Source organism: Plecotus auritus, assembly GCF_963455305.1.
Source record: "Plecotus auritus genome assembly, chromosome: 1".
Lineage (NCBI taxonomy): Eukaryota > Metazoa > Chordata > Mammalia > Chiroptera > Vespertilionidae > Plecotus > Plecotus auritus.
The window spans coordinates 23,570,424-23,584,612 of record NC_137770.1 but is presented as its reverse complement, the minus strand read 5'-3'; the positions used below and the strand labels follow the sequence as shown (position 1 = coordinate 23,584,612).

At 50.6% G+C, this 14,189-nt stretch overlaps 1 protein-coding gene across 4 annotated transcripts in view; it reads left to right on the top strand.

Moving 5' to 3' along the window:
• The window catches only part of ADCK1 (aarF domain containing kinase 1), a 121,474-nt gene that overhangs the window by 61,958 nt on the left and 45,327 nt on the right, over window positions 1–14,189 (top strand). For all 4 annotated transcript variants that reach the window (XM_080672315.1, XM_080672314.1, XM_080672317.1 and 1 more), the window contains exon 5: window positions 10,287–10,445. In XM_080672315.1, coding sequence (XP_080528441.1) covers window positions 10,287–10,445 — 159 coding nt within the window. The remainder of the gene's footprint in view (window positions 1–10,286; window positions 10,446–14,189) is intronic.

The following is a 14,189-nucleotide window of genomic DNA, read 5'->3' as shown; positions in this document are numbered from 1 at the left end:
GAGGGCCACAATGGGTTCTTAAACTGGACCGGAGGGCCGGAACAAAAGCATGGATGGAGTGTTTGTGTAAACTAATATAAATTCAAAGTAAAGGAGCGGAGGGGAGAGCAAGAGAACCGGAGAGAACAGCCGGATCCGGCCCGCGGGCCGTAGTTTGCCCAAGGCTGGCCTAGGCTCATTTGCTGTGTGGTATCTTGCCACCTCCCAGGACATAAGGAAGTCTGTCCTGATGGCAAAGGATGCTTATGCTTTATTGCCTCTCTTCCTATGTTTTTGAGTGTAGGAACATCTGAAGGTTGTTGCAAAAAGGACTTTGGGGTTTTGTGACGGTGAGTTCATCAGGTTTGAGAATTCCTGGGCCTCCCCAGAAATGGCTGTGAGCCTCTGTGGCCGGGCTTCTCCCCAGGGGCAGAGCTATGGGTGAGGATCCCTCCCCTGGGGGAGACCTAGAGCGCCCAAGCCATCCTGGAATCTGGGTTGGGAGTTGCTGGGCATCTTCTTTCTGATTCTCTCCTGTTGCCCTATCTTACTCCTTTCATTTATACTTCATGCGAGCTGTTCCCTCTGCCTGGACGGCGTGTCCTTCATTTCTGCAGTGAGGTAACTGGCTCCTCGCCCTTCAGAACTCAACTCTTTTTTTTTTTTCTTTTTTTTTTTTTTAATATATTTTATTGATATTTTACAGAGAGGAAGGGAGAGGGATAGAGAGCTAGAAACATCGATGAGAGAGAAACATTGATCAGCTGCCTCCTGCACACCTCCCACTGGGGATGTGCCCGCAACCAAGGTACATGCCCTTGACCGGAATCGAACCCGGGACTCTTCAGTCCGCAGGCCGACGCTCTATCCACTGAGCCAAACCGGTTTCGGCCAGAACTCAACTCTTTGACACCTCCTCAGGGAAGTCCTCCCTGCCCAGGTTTAATCCTCTGAACACAGGTTCTTCACAGTACCTCTCCGTTTATAGCATTTATCAGAGTTAGCCATTTTACGTTTGTCTGTGGTTACTTGATTAATTCCTGTCTTCTCACTGGACTTCATGATCCAGTAGTGACCTCAGAGGGTGGTGGCTGTACCCAATTTGGACTTGCTCCCCATCGAGCCCCGAGGAGACTAGCACAGTGCCTGGCACATATTTGTAACTCAATACACATTTGAACACACAGATGAATAAACAAATGACCTTTAGCAAATATGTCCCTCTCTCTAAAATGGGGGCAGTTATATCTCCTCTATCTAACTTCAAAAGAAAGTTGAGAATCATGTAAGAGCCCTCTAAAGGCAACAAACATGCATCTATAAGGAATTATCCATGGTTGACCATTCAGGCTCGGCAGAGCAAAGGTATCCTGACATCCCTCATACCAACCCAACCTCAAGTTCAAGGAGAGGTGGTAGGTATTTACGGGAGCACGCTTACAGGGAGGGTATAGAGCTAGCCTGCCCCATTCTGCCCCAGGTCTGAGTCCTGCCACCACCTGTCTCTTGGCCCTGGCATGGTCTGTGAACTTGACCTCTAGGCCTTCATGGCTCCAAGTACGGCTCATGACCTCTGTACTCTGATCACTCAGGGAATATCTGCATGGGCTGCCCTGGCTGTGGGGGTCCCCAGCTTCACACTGCACTGTCTGGGGTCTCTGGTTGCTTCTACCCCAGAGATCTCTGTCACAGGCAGAGACATAGTCAACGTCACCCTGTGAGATTGCACAAGTTATTAAGATGAGGAATGTTGAAAGATTAGATTTATGACAGCCAATGGTGGATTATGAAGAATAATTTATCAAATGTCAGTGCCCGCAGCCTACAATTTACAGAAGGTTTGCTTAAGCTGAGCACTGCCCCCTCCCCCATCTCTAATGAATGACAGATCTAATGGATGGCTTCCCAGGCTGGCCAGCCACACAGGGTGTTTATCTGCTTTTTATTAATCATTATTATCACAACATTTCCATAGAGTCCCTCCAACCACAGCTGTCGACATGGCCAGCACCAGGGAGGCTCCTTCGGCCACCTTGAAGGAACTGCAGCCACGTCTGGGATCAGCTGGAAGGCCCAAGTTCTCTCACCAAGAATAGGTTAGGGAAAGTGGAACCTCACCTCCATTTGTTAATTATGTGTTAGGATGCAATGCTGAGCAAAAATGGAAGTCTACAGTCTAGAAGGGAAGAGGGAGATTAAGCAAATACAAACCGAGGCAAAAGTGCAGCTCTTGAGGATGCGTGAACTCTGGGAATGTACACAGGGAGGCTTCTTTGAGGAAGTGACAGTTGAGCCATGATTTGAAGGATGAGTAGGAGTTACCTGAATGATGAGGAGGGGGGAGGGGACCTTCTGGGCAGAGGGGACAGCATGTGCAAAGTCCTGCAGCATGCAGGGAGTGTGTGTGCTGGTGGTAGGAAGAGGCAGAGAGAGCTGGGGTCAGAGGGGAGAGATGGGGCAGGAGAGGTGGGCAGGGTCAGACCCTGTGGGTCATGTAAAGGATTTTGGTCCCTGGGAAGCTGGTGAAGTGGTTTAAGCAGAGAGAAGTGACACAATCAGCTTATGTTTGGAAAACTCACCTTAGCTGTATGTGGAGGCTGGGTCAGAGGGGGAAGGAATGCAGGTGCGTGGGCCAGTCAGGAGGCCAGTACAGCCTCTGGCTCAATGAGGGTGGACACTGACAGGGAAGAACCGGGGGCCTAGAATTGCTGGCTGTGCAGGGCTCTTGTCATTGTACCACTCTGCTCTCTTCCTGGGGGCGTCAGATGGGGCACCACTACTCCTGCTAGTTATTGGGGTCTTCTATAGGCTGTACTCCAGACACTTTATGTATGTTGTTTCATATAACAACTCAGTGAGCTTGGTATTAAAACTCCCATTTTATAGAAGAGAAAACTGAGGTCTGGAGGGGCTCTATAACTGCTGGAACTGGTGCACATTGGGGCCAGAATTTCAGCCTGGGCATTTGACGAAGAGCTTGCATTGGAGTCATTGTGCCTTACTGCCTCTCAGGCCCCTTCTCTTGGCCAGCTGGTGGACCCACAGCTAACGGAGGGTATGGAGGGTATGGCTGGTCCCGGCTTCTTTTTTCTCCTTTTGTCAGCTGCTTGTCACCTTCTTGCGGGAGGAGAGAAGCTCGGTCTGTCCTGTGATGCCCTGGGCAGAGTCAGGTGGCCAATTAGGTCCTGTACCTGGAGGCTCTTTAGCCAGTTGGTAAGAGTTGAGCATTATGCCACTCTCCGTGTTAAATAGGAACACTGGTGATTTCTGGGGTTCACCCTTGTCAAAAAGGCCTCAGGTTCTGCCATTGTCACTTCATTCTTTCTTCCCAGCTTGGCAGTAGCAATACCTCTTAGCTCTGCAGAACCGACAGTTCGATTTTTCTGAACCTCAGAAAGAACAGATTCCATGGAAGACAAGGTCTACGTGTTCTCGAGCTGTTTCTGTTATTTTTATTGTGGGAAGCTGGGGATAGGAGTACTCCCACCCTGAGGCAGGACAGCTATGGAGCGGGGGTGGGGGTGGGGGGAGGGAGAGACACTTGGGTGCCTATCCTCTTCCGGGAATCCCCAGGGTCTACATGGTGATATTGGAGGTGCCCTCTTACCTAGCTAGAGAGCCTCTTTGGGGTTGGGTGAAGCAGTTGTGGGCAGGGGCACTGTCTCTAGCAGGCCCTGCTGAAATGCAGGTGTGTTTTTCAGAGGTAGTTGTCTTTTGCTGGACTGAGGTCTCCTCATGGCCAGAGACTGTGTCTGTTTTGTTGGCCCACGTATCAGCATGGTTTCTGGCATGTGATATTTTCTAGCCTGCAGTAAATACAGGGTGGGCCAAAGTGGGTTAACAGTTGTATGGAGAAAATACAATAATTAATAAATAACAATACAAGAATAAACTCTGTTTCACCTGTTCACAGCTGTAAAGCTACTTTTGTCCCACCCTGTATCTGTTGACTGGCTGAAGCTAAGGAATGGCACATTGGTTTCATTTTACACATTCACTCTAGTCACTCATTAGTGGCTGCCTGGAGCATTATGCTGAGAGAGATTCTGAGGCATCTCTGGGCCCAGCAGAAAGGAATGCTGTGATTGTGAGGTCTGGCATGGGTATGTTTGGGGTTGTATTAATAAGCTATTGCTGCATAACAAATGACCCCAAAACTTAGCATCTTAAAACAACCAACTTTTGACTTCTTAGTTTGTGTGGGTCAGGAATTTGGGAGTGGCTCCCTGGAAGGTTCTGGCTCAGAGTCTCTCATGAGGGTGCAGTGAGGATGTCAGCTGAGGCGGTGTCATCTGAAGGCCTGGGTGGGGAAGGAGGAGCTGCTACCAAGGTGGCTCACTGTTGGCAGGCGGCCTTGGTTCCTGACCACCTGGACTTTCCACAGGCTGCCTCAGTGTCCTCCTGACAGGGCAGCTGGCTTCCCCTGGAGCAGGCGATCTGAGAGAGAGCAAGGAGGACGTCATAGTGACAGTCTCAGAAGTCAGACACTATCACTTCCTCCAGATGCTGTTGGTTAGGAGTGTGCCTTGAAGTCCAGCTCACTCTCAAGGCATGGGAAATAGGCTCCAACTCTCAAAAACAGGAGTATTTAAAAATGTATGAACATATTTTAAAACCACCGGAGGGGGAATGAGGGTGCATGTGCCACCCATTTGCTGTTACTGTCAGGTGTTATCTTGGAAAGTACAGGAATGACCCTATACAGGTGGGATATAAGCTAGGCATGTTTAAGCGGTAGAAGAAGGAATTGCAGCAAAATGGGTTATCAGCCGCTAGGGTGCCTGGGGCAGGTCCCTGGGAAAAGATGCTGAGAGGAGGTGATGAGTTTCAAGCAGAGGCAGGTCAGAGGTGGTGGTAGGTTTTCCACCCGAGATGGCAGTGCTTTACAGTACCCTAGCTGGCTGGAGCTATCTTGTCTGCCTCAGTTCGGGGAGGGGCACAGGGTGGGGAAGGTTCACTCCCGCCACTCTGTTAGCTCAGGGACTGGTCTTTCTCCCCATCAGCCTGCGGTAGATGGCTGCAGCCATGTGTGAGGGGTCCCATTTCAGGACCTGGAGAGCCAGATGTTCTTTACTGCTGATGCCATGGTAACCTACTTCAGGTGCCCCGGGAAGTCTCCCCAGCTCCTAAGTGGGAGCAGCCTGGCCTTGGTATCTAGGCCCGGACCTGCTTGCTTTGAGTAGGCCCCTGTCTTCATCTGCAGCCAGCCAGCTCAGGGTTTGTTAGACTTACTAGCATTACCTTACAGCGATGTGGTTTCTGAACCCAGAATAGGTGTGATGTGACTGAGTATGAGGACAACAGGATGGAATAGGTGAAACTGGGCCATCTTGGAAAAATCCAGGACATCTCCCATTTTGTAACTGGTGAGTCAGTCCCCACAGGGTACCCGAGCGAGGCTGGCTGGGCTCACATGGAACTCCCAGGAGTCACACTGAGGCTTCTCCAGAAGATTCTGACTTCCTTCACCTTATGCTGGGCAGAATGTAGCCCCTGGCCAGTGTTTGGCTGCTCAGTGTGAACATTGCCTAGTCACCTGGCTTCTTGGGAATCTGCACGCTGGCTTTTCTGGAGTCTCCCTCTGCCCTGCACTGGGGCACAGTGTCACGTGGTCTCTGATTCCCGGACCCCAGCTGAAGAGCCTGCTTAAGTCTTCACTTGAGCCCCAGCCTGCAGGCCCCTGGGGGTGACACATTGTTTCCTGCCCCTCTCATGTTTTCTGCTCTTAAAAAAACCCCTAAATCTCCCCTCACACCCCTAAAAAAAAAACAGACCATACAAAGCTAGAGAAACTTTTTTCCTGATTATTTTTCCTTTTTTAGACAAGGACATCGATATATTTGAATCATGGGCCGACAGTAATTAAAAAGCATATAACTAGTCATTTTAAAATGCAGTTGTTTTACTTAATTGATTTTGCCGCCAGACCCAGAGGAAAATAAAAGGTAGTGTGTGTGTGGGGGGAGGGGGAGGAGGGAAGGTGAGGTGGGGGGAGAAAGCCTTGGGGAGAGAGGTTTCTGCACTGACTGGAGGCAGCCGAGGCCCATCTTGAATCTAATTGCTGCCCATGCCGCAGATTGTTTCTGCTAATGGTTTTCTGCTGAAAGGGCTGGGGGACCAGGCCTGATTGGAGGGGGGTTGCATTTGTTTCAGCTGCGTCGCGGGTGTAATTCTGCTTTCAGGACAGGGTCTGTTTTTCCTTCCTATCTATCAGCTTAAAGTACTTCCACTGAACACTTTGAATCAAGGTTCCATTTAGAGATACTTTATTCATATTTAATTATAGGCTGTAGCACCAATCTTTAATTACCTTTATTATAAGCCAGCTAGGAACATCCACTAGCAATCAGTTATTGTGTGTGTGTGTGTGTGTGTGTGTGTGTGTGTGTGTGTGTGTGTGTGTAAGCATAGGAGGGTATGGGCGTGTGGCTTGCTCTCTGATAGAGAGGGAACAGATGGCTGCAGGGGCAATGGGAGGTGGTGGGCAGGCTGGGGTGGGGTGGGGTACCTGCCTGACAGGCTCCTTGTGCCAAGTGAGTGGTGCATCGCATCCTCACTTCCCATTCCTGTCTTTACTTCCACTGGTCAGATTGGGAATTTGGACAAGTCCTCAGAGCTGGGCCTTGTTCAGGGTGCTGAGTTGACAGTTGGGTTTGGGACCCCTTCCATCCCCTGGTGGGAGCAGGGAATTATGGGAGGCCCCCTTTCTATCCCTTGGGGATAGGGTGGACCAGGCTTCCTCTTACCCTGGAGATTGGGATGCTTGCTTCAGCCCTTTCCTTTCTCCACCTCCCCTTGGAGTGCTCTTGGCAGCTGTTTTTTGCACACAGCCCTAGCGATGCAATGACTCTGCAATGTCCCTGCAATGACACTGATTTGAAGACTGGTTGTCCGTCTCAGCGAATGAGCCAGTGTTCTCAGGGAGTGAGGTCAGGTCACTCCCAAGTCCCTTTGCAGTGGGGAGATTGGGCTGTCCCATCTGCCTGGGAGGTGAGGGTGCTAGTTCACAGCTCTGCTCCTGAAAGTGTTCTTGGTGCTCCTTCAGTAACTCCAGAGGGTTCCCAAAAGAACTGATGGTGATCTCATTATGTATCGGCCAGGAATGTTGCTGAAGTTCTCCTCTTCTATTCCTGGATCCCTGTCCCAGTAAGAGAATGGAGAGAGGAGGGAACTCACACTTACTGAGCCTCTTGGGGATGCCTGGCACCATGCCTGTGTTTCTTCAATTTAGCCCAGCTGAGGCAGAGAACACACTGTATCAGTCAGAGCCCCTTCTGCTGTGTGCGACAGAAAACAACTCAAACTGACGTAAGCCAAAAAAAAAAAAAAAAAAAAAAAAGGAATCATAGGGTGGGCATTCAGGCATGGCTAGATCAAGGGGCTCAACCATTGTGATTAGGATTTACTCTTTCTGTCTCTTGGCTTTGCTTTCCTCTTTGTTGCTACTATGTGACCCTAGGCATCTCTAGGCTTCAAGTTCAATTTAGCAGAAAGAAAGAATCCCTTCTTCTACAGTTCAAACAAAAGTAAAATGGTTGAGTCTGATTGGACCAGTTGGGTCATGTGTCTATCTCAGAACCAATCATTGTGGTCCAGAGTATTCAGGGTTCTGATTGGCCAGGCTCACCCTGGAGTAACGTAGGTAAACCTTACACTTGACATGCGCTTTTCCATTTGAGACTTTTGGATTAGTAGGAGTGTGGGATCTGGAAGACCCAGCCATTTCAAAGGGAACAAAGAGTTCATCCAGTTCTTCTCCAATGGAGAGAATAGTGGATTCAGTCCTTCAACAAATCTTTGTTTGTCACTGACTAGTTCCAGCCCCATTCTAGGTGCAGGGAATTCAACATTGAACAAAATAGACAAAAGTGTCTGCCCACAGGGAGTTGATATTCTAATGAGGTGTATATGGCTGGTGGTCCTTGCATTGTCTTATTCCACGTTCCGGGATAAAGGGTCTTGTGCAGAGAAATTCAAGGTGTTTCTGAGGGTTGATGATATGGGAAGAATATGGCCCTCAGGGAGCCTAGAACTCACAAAGGAGGGAAAAAGATGGGCGCATGGTTGGGGCAGAAGAGGGAAGTGGGGACTGGGAGGGGTACAGATCAAAACCCAATGAGGAAGGAGGGGGCAGGGAAGCTAATCCATACCATCTCGTGACAGTGAAGTGTAGGCCCCTCCCTAGTTGCCTGGACCTTTGGCCTCCATAGGATGTTGATAAATGGGATGTAGTTTAGTGAAAGCTAAAAGATGATGACAGGGCTGGAGGGAGTGATTTATGAGACAAGATTAGTGATGGTGCAGCCTAGCAAATGGGATGGGATGGTGGCTGTGGGTCATCTAACTTCTGAAGTCCAAGGAGGGGAGAGGCGCTGAGGGGCTGGGTGTTTGCTGCAGAAGGGGACAGAGGGAGGTGGGGGCACAGCCTGCCAACCTGGATGTGTGAGAAGGAGGGGAGGCGTGTGACTATCCACATACACATTTGGGTAGCTGTGTGTGTGAATGTCTTGACTTTCCGGCATTGTGAGGCTACCGAGGGACTACAAGAAACAGAGGGGATGAGTATTTCAGCCTTGGCCAATCTTGCAAAAGATTTTTGGGGACCTCCTTCCCATCTGGTAGGATATTTATATCTGGATCATGTAGGTGTGACCACTCAAGTCAGAAAGACTTTTTCCTTCAGGAAAATTCGTATTTTTTTTTTTTAAATGTGTTTATTGATTTCAGGGAGAGGAAGGGAGAGATAGAAACATCAGTGAGAGAGAATCATTGATCAGCTGCCTCCTGCAAGCCCCCTACTGGGGCTCAAGCCTGCAACCCAGGCATGTGCCCTGACTGGGAATAGAACCAGGACCTCCAGGTTCATGAGTTGATGCTCAACCACTGAGCCACGCCGGCTGGACAGTATGACATTTCTAATCAGAAAAGAGGGAAGGCAGAAGGAAAGAGAAGATGGAAGAATAAGGGTATATGTTTCATTTCATAGAGAAAGCGAGGCACAGTAGGGCAGGGGATCCACCCAAGGCTACCTTTGGGTGGCACTGCAGGTGAGGACCAAGTGCAAGGCTCGGGCCTGCAGCCCTGGGATCTCTGCCAGGTGTCTGAGCTGAGAATGGGCTTGGGGACCCATGTTGAGGCTGCTGTTCAGCAGGAATATGAGGTGGTTATGGGGTGTGCAGTCTCCAGCCAGGGTTCCTTGAACTCCCAGGTTGTCGAGGTGGGAAGTATTCCATCTGACCCATGTCTTGGGCTGCCCTGGGCCCAGGTTCTGTTAACTTTTAATTATCTAGACTAATAAAAGGGTATTATGCTAATTAGATCGGTTCAACGGGCCATCTTCCGGACATCTGACTTCCTTCCAGATAAAGCCATGGTGGTGGGGGCCTAGGCAGAGGCAGTTAGGGGCGAGATCAGGCTGGCAGGGGAGAGCAGTTAGGGGCGAGATCAGGCTAGTGGGGTTAGGTGGGGGCCTAGGCTGGCAGGGGGTTAGGGGTGAGATCAGGCTGCAGGGGGTTAGGGGCGATCAGGCCAGTAGGGGAGGGCAGTTAGGGGCAATCAGGCTGGCAGGGGAGGGCAGTTGGAGGTGAGATCAGGCTGGCAGGGGAAGGCAGTTGGGGGTGAGATCAGGCTGTCAGGGGAGGGCAGTTGGGGGCAACTGGCCTACAGGGGAGGGAAGTTGGGGGCAATCAGGCCCACAGGGATTGGGCCTAAACCGGCCGTCGGACATCCCCCGAGGGGTCCCAGATTGGAGAGGGTGCAAGTTGTGCTGAAGGACCCCCCCAACCCCCCGTACATGAATTTTGTGCACTGGGCCTCTAGTATCCATATGTGAGAGCCTGGGAGACACTGTGGTAGGTAATTACATGGGTGGATTATGCACATTTCTGAACATTCTAGATCAGCAATCACCAACCTTTTGGACCTCACGGACCACCGGTTGACAACCGCTGCTCCAAAGGTTTCCTTAAACCAGCGGTTGCCAACCTTTCAGACCTCATGGACCACCAGTGGTCTGTGGACCACCGGTTGGTGACCGCTGTTCTAGATAGCATTTCTTTGGCCTTAAATGGAAGTGCTCAAGGCACCTTTGTACACGTGTGAGAACACATTCTCCAATGTGTTTTCTGTCTCACTCCCTCCATATGCCTGGTGTGAATCTCTGGCAGCAGGGACTGGGCTGACATACAACTGACAGAGAAGAAAATCTGTGGTGGGGCATCAGGCAGCACAGTTCTGGCCTGTCCTCCTGCCCCCTTTCACTGAATTCAGTCATCTTAATTGTTCCACCCTCTCTCCACTCTTGACAGATTCCTGATTTGTTTGTGAGCTTTGATGACACCCCTATGGGAGCCGCTTCCCTGGCCCAGGTCCATAAGGCAGTGCTGCATGACGGGCGGACAGTGGCTGTGAAGGTCCAGCACCCTAAGGTACAGATGCAGAGCTCAAAGGACATTCTCCTGATGGAGGTGAGAACCTTCCCTTTCACCTGCCTTCGTCCTCATTCTGCGATTCAGGCAGTACCAGGGAAACTGGTCCCAGGCTGGTGGGTAGGTGTGGGTGGCCCTTTGAGTAGCAGTGGCAGAGAGGAGGTAGCAAGACAGTGCTGTGACCATGCGATCCAGGGCTGGGTTGGTCAGTTCCTTCTCATTTGTTCCTGGGAACGGCATGTGGGTGGTCTCAGAACACTGAACAGCCACTGGGGCCAAGGGGACCTCAGGAGGATGGCGTAAAAATGAGATGAACTAGAGGTGATTTCCTTGGGGGTGGAAACATTGCATCTTAATTTGTTAAATTATAATGAAACAAAGCATATGGACAGCCAAGGGATATAAAAATGACAGAAGAGCATGTGTTGCCAGTTGGGTGGCTTGACGGGAAGTGGAGGACCCACTTCAAGGTGGCCCACTCACGTGGCTGGCAAGTGGGTGCTGGCTGTTGGCGGGGAGCTCAGCCAGGGCTATGGGCCACGGCTACAGGTCCTCTCCAGGTCATCTCTCCACGGTGTCTTGGGCTTCCCCACAGCATGGCTGCCGGGTTCTCAGAGCGAGTGAAGTGCTGCCTAAGAGAATAAGGCTGAAAGCCCATCCTAGTTTTATGATCTTGCCTTGGCTGCCATGCAGGCTGCTTCTTCCTCACTTTATTGGTAACAGCAGGAGTCATGGAGGCCCCCTTTGAGAAAGGGGTGGGAAATAGACTTACTTCTGGATGGGGCTTGGATTGGTTCTAGAGCAGTGGTTGGCAAACCGCGGCTCGCGAGCCACATGTGGCTCTTTGGCCCCTTGAGTGTGGCTCTTCCACAAAATACCATGGCCTGAGCGAGTCTATTTTAAAGAAGTGGTGTTAGAAGAAGTTTAAGTTTAAAAAATTTGGCTCTCAAAAAAGAAATTTCAATCGTTGTACTGTTGATATTTGGCTCTGTTGACTAATGAGTTTGCCGACCACTGTTCTAGAGCATTAGAGTGGGAGATATCGTTGCAGCCATTTTGGAAAACACAGCCTGCCAGAATTACACACTGTCGTCAAAGGGGCGATGAATGAGTGGCACTCTAAGAAGGGCCTATTAGATTTGGTGATTTGGAGTGCTTGGGAAGAGCAAGGAGAGTGGGGTGAGTGGATGAAGGAGGATTGAGGCCCAGGGAATGGGACAAGTTAACGAAGATTACTCTTCTCACGTTGCACCATCGGTGGTGGGGGAGTGAGAGTGGAGGTCAGTGCAGAGCCAGGATTAGAGGTCAGTCAGGCAGCCGTGGGACTGGCAGCAGCAAAGAGAGGGATTGAAGGTTCAGGAGAGAGCAAGTCACTCATAGGTATGGTCCAGAAGGAGACTTGGATGGAATGTAAGGGTGCAGGTGGAACCAGCAGCCTTTGTTTGGAGCCTGGAGGGAAGTGGTCAGGCTGGGTAAAGACAGGTGTGTGGGGCAGAGTGAAAGATGGGGGAAAGGTGGACAGCTGAGTTGTACCAGCCTAATAGCCTCTATTTTTTTCTCTGAGGTAGGAGGCAAGACCATCTGCTGAGAAAGAGGGGGTAGGAGGTGGCTTTGGAGGCTCTAAACGGGGGAAGGTTTGAAATAGTTGCTGGAAGAGAGCAGGAGTGCCAACTGGCCCTGGGAATCACCCTGGAAACCTAGGTTTTCTGGAACACCTGTCTGTGGCTATGGAATGGCCATTGCTGGGAGGGACCGGGGGTCTTGGAGGATCCCCGGCCATCCTGAGACCCAGCAGCTGCTCCTGCGTCAGGTGGGAACTTGCCTCTGGCCAGCCGTGTTGTCAGGAGGACAGCTGACACTGTTTTCTCTGCTCAGAGCCTTGCTGGCTCTCTAAGTAATGGTGGCCGTAGGGTCAATCGCAATAATAGCAGTGATAAAGATTTGGCATCTTCTGGAGATAAGCATCAGATGCTTTTCTCGGGAAGAGCAGCCTAATGGCCATGTGCAGAATACAAAGTGGCTCCTTCACACGGCTGAGGCCATGCTGGGGCTGGGATCACAGACAGATCAGAGTCCTGTACTCACAGCCTTCAGCAGAGAGGCTGGAACCAAGGCCTGAGGTCACCACCTCCGTGAGCCATCAGCATTACCAACAGTACCAGGTGGCACTGCCTTCTCACTGGACACATCTCTGGTGGAAATATTCTACCTGGGTCATCCTTCTCTGCTGTAAAGCTAAGAAGAGCCTGACTGGAAAGCTAATTCTATTTTATATTTGAAATTAGTGTGTTTTTTCTGAGGCCAGACCTAAAATGGGCCTTGGTTTTAGGAATGACAACCCCAGAATGGTGCTCAGGGATGCTTGGCAGGAGAAGAATGATTTCTAGGGGGTATTAGGGTCACTTTAGCCACCAGAAACTTGGAGACAAAGGGCAGGCAAAGCCACTGTTCTGCACAGCCTTCTGGTGCTTCCTCTCATGACATATCCAGGTGTTGTGAGCCCTTATCCTTCCCTCCCACTGCCCACTATTGTTCATCTCTCTTCTCTGACCCAGTGATTGATCACAGCATGGCCTTGAGAGGAATACTATCTGATCAAAGTAATTCATATTAAGGAGAGAGTGACTAATAGGATTAACCTCTGGATATTTGTAGTTTAAGAAAGCCTATATAATAAAAGACTAATATGCAAATTGACCGAATGGTGTAATGACCAGTCGCTATGACTAACCACCAGGGGGTAGATGCGCAATGTAGGAGCTGCCCCCTGGTGGTCAGTGTGCTCCCACAGGGGAGCACAGCTTAGCTGGAAGTTGGGCTCATGGCTGGCGAGCGTAGCGGTGGTGGCTGGAGCCTCTCCCGCCTCCTTTGCAGGTGGGCGGTAAGGAGCAAGGGTCCTGGACTGTGAGAGCCCTGGACTGAGAGAGGGATTTCTGATTGCCAGCTTAGGCCTGATTCCTGGGGCCTAAGCCGGCAGGCGGACATCTCCCGAGGGGTCCCGGACTGCGAGAGGGTGCAGGCCGGGCTGAGGAACCCCCTTCCCCCCAGTGCACATATGTCATGCACCGGGCCTCTAGTGAGTTTATAAATCCAAATGCATATCTGCTGTGAGGTCTGTAGGAGTTAGGCTTTTGAGAGTGAGGAGTGGGGACTACTGGTTGTATCATTAGGATGTCGTTGGCCAAGGTATCAGAAAATTCAACTAAAAGTGGGGTAAATAATAGTAACCTATATTATCTCACATTTCAAGACTTCTGGTGGTCGTGTCAACTTTTCCATTGTTGACTAATCTAGCACTTTGTGTGTGTTTTTTAATCCTCACCTGAGGATATTTTTCCATTGTTTTTTAGAGAGAGTGGAAGAGAGAGGGAAACACAGAGAGAAATATTGATCTGAAAGAAACACATCGATTGGTTGCCTCCTATATGCACCCTGACCAGGACCCATATTGGGGAGGAGCCTGCAATCGAGGTACATGTCCTTGACCGGAATGGAACCTGGGACCCTTTGGTCCACAGGCTGACTATCCACTGAGCCAAACCGGTTGCAGGGGTGGGCAAACTTTTTGACTCGAGGGCCACAATGGGTTCTTAAACTGGACCGGAGGGTGGGAACAAAAGCATGGATGGAGTGTTTGTGTGAACTAATATAAATTCAAAGTAAAGGAGCGGAGGGGAGAGCAAGAGAACCCTCCGCTCTTTTGGCTCCGCGGGCCAGATAGAACAGCCGAACGGGCCGGATCCGGCCCGCGGGCCGTAGTTTGCCCATGGCTGGGTTAGGGCT